Source organism: Piliocolobus tephrosceles, chromosome 5, assembly GCF_002776525.5.
Source record: "Piliocolobus tephrosceles isolate RC106 chromosome 5, ASM277652v3, whole genome shotgun sequence".
In the NCBI taxonomy this organism is placed as follows: domain Eukaryota; kingdom Metazoa; phylum Chordata; class Mammalia; order Primates; family Cercopithecidae; genus Piliocolobus; species Piliocolobus tephrosceles.
The window spans coordinates 160,964,951-160,973,734 of record NC_045438.1 but is presented as its reverse complement, the minus strand read 5'-3'; the positions used below and the strand labels follow the sequence as shown (position 1 = coordinate 160,973,734).

At 39.8% G+C, this 8,784-nt stretch overlaps 1 protein-coding gene across 1 annotated transcript in view; it reads left to right on the top strand.

Annotated features, from left to right (window-relative positions):
* The window catches only part of RIOK1 (RIO kinase 1), a 29,076-nt gene extending 20,647 nt beyond the window's left edge, over positions 1–8,429 (top strand). The window contains exons 13-17 of the mRNA XM_023221184.3: positions 1,096–1,161; positions 2,053–2,172; positions 3,595–3,648; positions 4,954–5,106; positions 7,737–8,429. Coding sequence (XP_023076952.2) covers positions 1,096–1,161; positions 2,053–2,172; positions 3,595–3,648; positions 4,954–5,106; positions 7,737–7,847 — 504 coding nt within the window. The 3' untranslated portion in view covers positions 7,848–8,429. The remainder of the gene's footprint in view (positions 1–1,095; positions 1,162–2,052; positions 2,173–3,594; positions 3,649–4,953; positions 5,107–7,736) is intronic.
* Positions 8,430–8,784: the final 355 nt, after the last annotated feature.

Below are 8,784 nucleotides of genomic sequence, written 5' to 3'. Positions count from 1 at the left end.
TGTGTGTGTGTGTGTGTGTGTGTGTGTGTGTGTGTGTGTGTGTGTGTTTTGAGATGGAGTCTCACTCTGTAATCCAGGCTGGAGTGCAGTGGCATGATCTTGGCTCACCACAACCTCCGCTTTCCGGGTTCAAGTGATTCTCCTGCCTCAGCCTCCCGAGTAACTGGGATTACAGGTGCGTGCCAGCATGCCTGGCTAATTTTTGTATTTTTAGTAGAGACGGGTTTCACCATGTTGGCCAGGCTGGTCTCAAACTCCTGACCTCATGGTCTGCCCGCCTCAGCTTCCCCAAAGTGCTGGGATTACAGGCATGAGCCACTGTACCTGACCTAATTTTTGTATTTTTAGTAGAGATGGGGTTTCACCATATTGCTCAGGCTGGTCATAAACTCCTGATCTCAGGTGATCCGCCGGCCTCAGCCTCCCAGAGTGCTGGGATTAGAGGCATGAGCCACCGCGCCCAGGTCAGCACTGATTTTCATGTCTAAACTTCAAAAAAAGAAAAACTCTGCTCCCACTATTTTTTCCTTTCTTCTATATAGAGAAGAGAACAGACACTCAGTTTTACAAACCAAAAGAACCCTTTGGAATCTTTGTCACCCTCGTTTCAGTCATTGTTTGCTCAGAGAGCTTTCTTTGGTGGTTTATACTGCAGCAGCAATAGAGTCGAATATTCAGGATTTGCAGCCAGCCGCCGCCTTTGCAATTCCCTTCGCCCACTGCTCAGGATTTAAGGAATGGTTCTTTCATTCTTTAGGTCTCTGTATTCCTTTAGTAAATGCTAAAGCATTTACTAAATGCAAAAGCTAAGTATTTAAATGTAGTAAAAGTAGCATAACTTTTGAAAAAGGGGAAGCTAGGGATCCCCCAGACTAGAAGAGTTTGATTTATTGTTACTTTTGGGTTGATGGCAGCCTTTTTGGTGAGGTCTGTGCTAGAAAGGTAACTTATACCATTAGAACTCACTAAATGCTTTCGTAAGTGTGAGGAGGTGATACTTATAAAGACTGGAACAAGTTTATACCAAAACTGGAACATGGATGTGTTTTCTGCAGTTTGAATGTAAAAGAAAGTCATTTTTATTTTCTTTCCAAGGCCATGGAAATAGCATCTCAAAGGACCAAGGAAGAAAGGTCTAGCCAAGATCATGTGGATGAAGAGGTAGAATTTATTATCTATTCACAGCTTTGGAAACACTTAGGTTTTGAGGGTGTTTGTTTTTTTCTTTTTTAATGTTGCTAGAGCATAAACTTGATTTAAATACATAAGCAGCTTTTTCAAATGATGGTAATATTTCCTTGAGATGTATTATGGTAAATGATTTAAGTGAGCCAAGTTGGATAGTTTCCATTTCACTGTATTGGTCCACTCAGCAACCTGTTAGCCCATTGTCCTAGATGGAGAAAAATTTTTAAGAGCCTGTTAGGATATAGGAGTCAAGAAGGAAAAGTCTGTTTTTAGTTTGCAAATGTGAGTTTTTAAATGACTTAAGTATTGATTCTAGAAATGTTGTAGATTTTCAATATTATGCTTTGATAAAAATGAGTCAGGGTGTTTTTTTGTGAGGGAGCCATAGTTGCCTTTTTAAAAAATTCTCACAGCTCTTCGTGGTTGACTGTGAGGTGCCCTGTGTTTGTCGGCAGCTCCCCACCGTTCTCACGGTGGCAGCTGGGTATGTTTTGTAAGGCACAGCCGCTCAGCGCTTGCCAACTGTAATTCCACCCCTTTCCCTCCTGCTCAGAAAAGCTTTTTGGAACACAAATGAAGGAGAAGTGGTATTCTAAGGATAACCTTGAATCAGCTCTAATGTTGTTTTTTTTCCCCTCCTTAAAATAAGTCATATGCAAAATTTAGTGTTCTATCATTAGCAGTGTTACTTTTGGGACAGCACATCGCAGATGGGACACCAGTGTGTGCAGACAGCTTGGCCAAACATCAGTGTTGGGGATGAATGAAGATATAGATTCCCCTGTAACCTGATGGAGGAGTATGCTGTGTGAATGTGAGAAGTATATAAATAACAGTTTTGATTTTGCTTTTCCTCTCTGTTAGGTGTTTAAGCGAGCATATATTCCTAGAACCTTAAATGAAGTAAAACATTATGAGAGGGATATGGACCTAATTATGAAATTGAAGGAAGAGGACATGGCCGTGAATGCCCAACAAGATAATGTAAGTAGATTGGTTGGTGTATAGCAAGAAGCTCTTCAAAAGTAGTAGGAGACTGTCCCAAACCTATTTGGGCCTTTTAAGTTCCCCTAATCTTGGATGTTGGCTTCTGAGCTAGCAAGATGACTAACTGTGTTAACTTGTGTGCACATTGAATGTAAAGGGAATTCATTGGAATTTATGAGAGGAGGTAACACATTTGAATGAGTCCAACAAGTTATAATTGTAGAAACAAGATTCAGATAGAAGTTTAGGCTATTAATGGTTATTATATGAGGTCCATTAACATACATCATTCAGGAAAAATTTCTTTTTGGTAAAGGGCCAGATAGTAAATATTTTCAGCTTTGTAAGCCAAGAAACAGAATTAAGGTGATTACGTAGGTCCTTATGTAACAAGAGAGAAAAAACTTCACCCTCAATTTGTATTCGTGAAATTAGAAATATTTTAATAATAATTGAATACACTTTTATGTAATACAAGTATACTAAAGAACAGTGGAATTATTCGATGTGGGGCAGATAATATTTCGCTTAATTGGGGCTCAAATTTTGTGTTTGCTATCTTCAAATTGATTGCAAATGTTTATCTGTAAAAACTACCAGGTAGGCTGGCCACGGTGGCTCACACCTGTAATCCCAGCCCTTTGGGAGGCCAAGGTGGGCAGATCACTTGAGATCAGGAGTTCGAGACCAACCTGGCCAATATGGTGAAACCCCGTCTCTACTAAAAGTACAAAAATTAGCCAGGCATGGTGGCGTGCTCCTGTAATCCCAGCTACTAGGGAGGCTGAGGCATGAGAATCACTTGAACGCGGGAGGCGAGGCTGCAGTGAGCTGAGATTGCACCATTGAACTTTAGCCTGGGCTATAGAGCAGGACTGTCTCAAAAAAAAAAAAAGACCGGATATGGAGGCTCGCGTCTGTAATCCCAGCACTTTGGGAGGCCGATGTAGGTGGATCAGCTGAAGTCAGGAGTTCAAGACCAGCCTGGCCAACATGGTAAAACCTCGTCTCTACTAAAAATACAAAAATTAGCTGGGCATCGTGGCAGGCGCGTGTAACCCCAGCTGCTCAGGAGGCTGAGACAGGAGAATCTCCTGAACCCTGGGTGGCAGAGGTTGCAGTGAGCCAAGATCATGCCACTGCACTCCAGCCTGGGCAGCAAAGCAAGACTCTATCTCAAAAAAAAAAAAAAAAAAAAAAAACAGAACAACTATCAAGTGGCTGGTTGGATTTGGCCAGTAGATCTGGTAGACAGAAATAATACTATACACTTTCTGTGTTACAGTGAGATTAATTTTAGATACCTTTTTATAATCATAGGAGATGTTTTTTAACCCACATTGTTCTTAATAGTACAATATGCATATGTCATCGTCTAGTTTTATGTTGATCCTTATTTTTTTTCCTTTTGGTTATAAGATTCTATACCAAACTGTCACTGGATTGAAGAAAGATTTGTCAGGAGTTCAGAAGGTATGAAGAACATGTGTTACTGTTTGTTTATGTGAAAACACTTATAAAGGATGTAAAACTCTAGTCATATTATTTGTTTCTATTATTTAATATTATTAGAACTAAATTAATGCTATTTTATATTGTTAAAGTTTTATAATTGCTTTCAAAGTCTGTGGACATCTTCAGAAATGCTGTTTTTGTGTACTTTCTAAACATAGCACTGAAATTTGGAAATTGTTTTTCTTTCTGTTTCTAAATTGTTCTATGATTGCAGGTGAGGTATTTATCTTTTTGTATTCTAGTTGTCATTTGTGGAGTTATTTAATGATAGCCATTGTGCTTCTTGATGGTTTTTATAACCAGCTTAGGAAAACTGTGGAATGTGGTCTCCTACCAGGATATTACTTGTTAAAGAACAATCTCATGAGTTCAGCAATCCTGCTGTGCTGGATTCCTGTCATGTTCTTTTTTCTTAAAACAATCTTGTTTTGTTTTACATTTTAGAAGGGCAGGGATTAAGTAATTCTAACTTAGGCAGTCATAAAAGCAGTCTTTATTTCTTCAAATTTTCCTAATTGAAGACTTAAAGGATCACAGTTTGCTTTCTTAAAATCATGTCTTTTCTGTGGAAAGAATTGAATTGGGGGAATTCTGGTATTTTGCATTTCTGAGTTATAATAACAGGTGTCATAAGGAAGTTATGCTTTGGATTCCAGAGCATGAAGATTTTATTGCAGCAAGCTAGAAAATCTTGTACAATTGACTTCTAAAGATCTGTTTTTTTCCTTATAAAAAGGAAACCTCACTCTTAAAAACTGCTGGGAAGCACTGTATTAGACAACTGCTAAAGTTCAGGAAGTAATGAAAATTTCTCTTCTTTGAATATTGTTTTCCCTCTCAGTTGGATTAGTTTATTGCTAGAAATGTGGTTCACAGGAAAACAGCTGTGAAGTTATCCGTATAAATCTTTATTTTCTACCTCTATGTGTATTTCGCCTCTTTCCCAATCCCAACTAAATGCCCCTGATTAGCTGAAAGGAGCAGAACAGTTTTGTCGTTGGTCTAGGTCACGCAGTAAAGCCCTGGTTCCTTCATTTGGGTATGTTCTTGAGCCTGACTTGGAGTGGCTACTTTCATGTTTCCCTCCTGATGTTCATTCTGGTGTTTTAATGTTTCAGTACGGGATGTTAGTTTTTAACATATATTTGCGAGCCTAAAATCTGAATTCTGGCATTAACACATTTAACAACAACACATACCTTGGCTTATGTGTTGTTTAGAATTACATGGTTTAGAATAACATGGTTCTTTAATAATTTCAAGGTCCCTGCACTCCTAGAAAATCAAGTGGAGGAAAGGACTTGTTCTGATTCAGAAGATATTGGAAGCTCTGAGTGCTCTGACACAGACTCTGAAGAGCAGGGAGACCATGCCCGCCCCAAGAAACACACCACGGGCCCTGACATTGATAAAAAAGTAAGCAATGAGATACATTCCCCTTTTCTTTAGTGTGGGAGCGCAGCCGCTCTTGTTTCTCTTTGTTCAAGGATCTGGCTAGATTGTGATGGCTGAAAACATTATTGATAAGTACCTCTAATTACAGTTTTAATACCTAAGTGTGAACTTGACTTTTGGTGGTAACGTTATCTCAAGATCGGACTGCTCATCAGAGCACCTTGGGCATTGCCTAGAGAGAGCACGCACTAAATTCAGTACATTTTGTATGAAGTACAAGTGATGTTAGAGTTGACTCAGGGTAAATACTGAAGAGCCATTTCAGGGGGACTTAGAGCCCAGCTTGATGTTTCTGGAATCTGAAAGACTGTATAATAGTCCCCGCTTCCGTGCTTTCACTTTCTACTGTTTCAGTTCCCAGCAGTCGGCCTTGGTTTGCAAATATTAAATGGAAAATTCCAGAAATGAACAGTTTATAAGTTCTGAATGGCTCACTGTCCTGAGTGGTGTGATGAAATCCATGCTGTCCCCCTCCATCCTGCCTGGGATGTGAATCGCCACGTGGTCCAGCGTCTTCACACTGTCGACACTCCCCACCCGTTAGTCACTTAGTAGCCTTCTTGGCTATCAGTTCAGTTGCTGTGATGTTGTGGTGCTTGTGTGCAAGTAACCCTTACTTTGCTTAACAATGTCCATAAATTACAAGAGTAGTGATGTTGGAATTTCAGGTGTGCTTTAGAGAAGCCATAAAGTTCTTCCTTTAAGTGGAAAGGTGACCATTCTTGACTTAGCAAGGAACTCATGCCTGGAATCCTAGCACTTTTGGAGGCCAAGGAGGGCAGATCACTCCAGACCAGTCTGGGCAACAGAGTGATACCCTGTCTGTTGAAACATTGGTGATGAGCACCTGTGGTCCCAGATACTTGGGAGGCTAAGGCAAGAGGATCCCTTGAGCCCAGAAGTTTGAGGTTCTAGTGAGCTGATCATGCCACTGCACACCAGCCTGGGTGACAGAGATTCTGTCTCAAAAAAATAAATAAGAAAAGGAAAAGAATCATATGCTGAAGTTGCTGAGATCTATGATGAGAAAGAATCTTTTATCCGTGACATTGTGGAGAAGGAAAAAGATGTTTGTGCTGGTGTTGCGGTCTCACCCCAAACTGCAAAAGTTAGGGTCATAGTATGTGATAAGTGCTTAGTTAAGATGGAAAAGGCATTAAATTCCTGGGTGAAAGATGTAAATGAAAACATCTTCCAGTTGACGGCACCATGTTGCACCAGAAAGCATTGAGCCTATACGAAGGTTTCAAAGGTTTCAGCAAGAGTTCCCCTGAAATGAGTGACACCAGGCCATTTACTGTAAGGAATAAACAGGTTCAGGAATAGGTTTGGACTAAACAGCAAAATTACCAGAGAGGCTGCATCTGCCAATGAATAAGCTACTGTCATATGAGTATGATACTGTGGGATTATTTTGAGAGTGAGAAAGACCACATTCAAATAACTTTTATTATAGTATATTGTTACTATTCTATTATTAGTTATTATCTCTTACTGTGCCTAATTTATAAATTAAACCTCATCATAGATATGTATATATAGGAAGAAACATAGTATATATAGGGTTTGGCACTATCCACTGTTTTAAGCATCCACTGGGGGTCTTGGAACATATATCCCCCATGGATAAGAAGGGACTCTTGTATTTCTTTAATTCCTAGCCATAGACATAAGAGACACTGCTGACTGAATGCTATGTAACTATTATTATTCCATCTTAGTCTAATCCTTTAAACCGTATACAATGTGGGTCCCAAGACTTCTGAGGGACATACTCAGCTGCTAGCATATTTTCTCGTATGTCTACTAGAAACACATATTTTGTCTCTTTCCAATGTCTGTTTCTGTTAGAATATGGAACTTGTAAAGAAAAGTATTTGCAAACATTTAATAACATTCTTAGGGATATTTCTGTTTGGCTGTCTTCACATTTCTATTAAGGAAGCTCAAGGCCAGTTATGGTGGCTCATGCCTGTAGTCTCAGCTACTAGGGAGGTTGAGGCAAGAGGATTGCTTGAGCCCAGGAGCTTGAGGCTGCAGTGCACAGTGATCCTGCTACTGCCCTCCCGCCTGGGTGACAGAGTGAGTCCCTGTCTCTAAAAAGAACAAGCTCAAAGACAATTTTCACCCCAAGTTCTCCACCAACCCATAATCATTTTCTTTTCTTTGTTTTACATTACACTCACTTTTATTCTTCTGTGTGTATATTTCATTTAGTTATAATAAGAAGAAGAATACTGCAGGTGGGTGCAGTGGTTCATGCCTGTAATCTCAGCATTTTTGGAGATTGAGGTGGATGGATCACTTGAGCCCAGGAGTTCGAGACCAGCCTGAGCAATCTGGTGAAGCCCCATCTCTACCAAAAAATACCCAAAAAAACCTAGCCAGGTGTGGTGGTGTGCGCCTGGTGTCCCAGCTACCCAGGAGGCTGAGGTGGGGGGATTGCTTGAGCCCAGGAGGTGGAGGCTGAAGTGAACCGTGGTCATACCATTGCACTCCAGCCTGGGCAACAGAGCAAGACCCTGTCTAAAAAACAAAAAAATGCATACTGCAAATGAATGAAATTTGGCTTGTTTGTTTGCTTTTTACAGGAAAGAAAAAAGATGGTCAAGGAAGCCCAGAGAGAGAAAAGAAAAAACAAAATTCCTAAACATGTGAAAAAAAGAAAGGAGAAGACAGCCAAGACGAAAAAAGGCAAATAGAACGAGAACCATATTATGTACAGTCATTGTCATCAGTTACTTTTCTCGCATGAACTCTAAGCTGCGTCTGGAAGATGGCTTACTGATTTTAACCAAATTGTCGTCATGTCTGTCTGTGAAGACGGATTCAGTGTTTTCCTGTAATTATGTAAAAAGCTCTAAGCTCTAGAGTCTAGATCCAGTCACTGACTCTGGTGTTGACAGAGGATTTATTTAAGCTATTATTTTAATAAAGAACTTTGTACATTTTTATTTTTATATGTTTTTCTCTTACAAATATGTTTTTGGAAGCATGATAAATATTTAAATGTAGTCAATAACTCTTACATGAGTGTCCAGAGGCACTCATGGGAAAATTGGTTTTGCTTTCTTTGTACACACCAGAGACCCATCTGAGGTCATCTGATTATAAGGCCATGTTTATGTAAAGGGAATTTCACTCACAATTCAGCTGGCTGTTGATTTAATCACTCACTGCAACTCTGCCCTTGTGTGTATTGGTGATCATTTGTAATGCTCTTACACTTCCTCTTTAATGTTCTTTTTGGAGCTAGGACCTCTCAGTTCATCAAGTTTTTTACATTCAGTCATTTGGCATATTCATTCATTCATCAAAAATTTGAGTATTTTAGTTGCTGGGGATACAGCAGAAAACAAACTAGGCAAAAATTACTACCTTTGAGTAGTTTACATTTTGATAGGAAGATAAGACATTAACCAAAATAAGTAAAAAGTGGTGTATCAGCAGATGATAAATTCTGTGGAGAGAAATAATGCAGAGATGAGAGGGCGCCTATAGATGCAGGAGTTTGCAGTTTAAAATAGTGTTCCTGGAAAGGCCTTACTACGGGCCGATATTTGAGCAAATACTTGAAGAAGGTGAATCGTGTGCATAACAGGAAGGAAGAACGTGCCAGGCAGAGCAACCAGCAGTTGC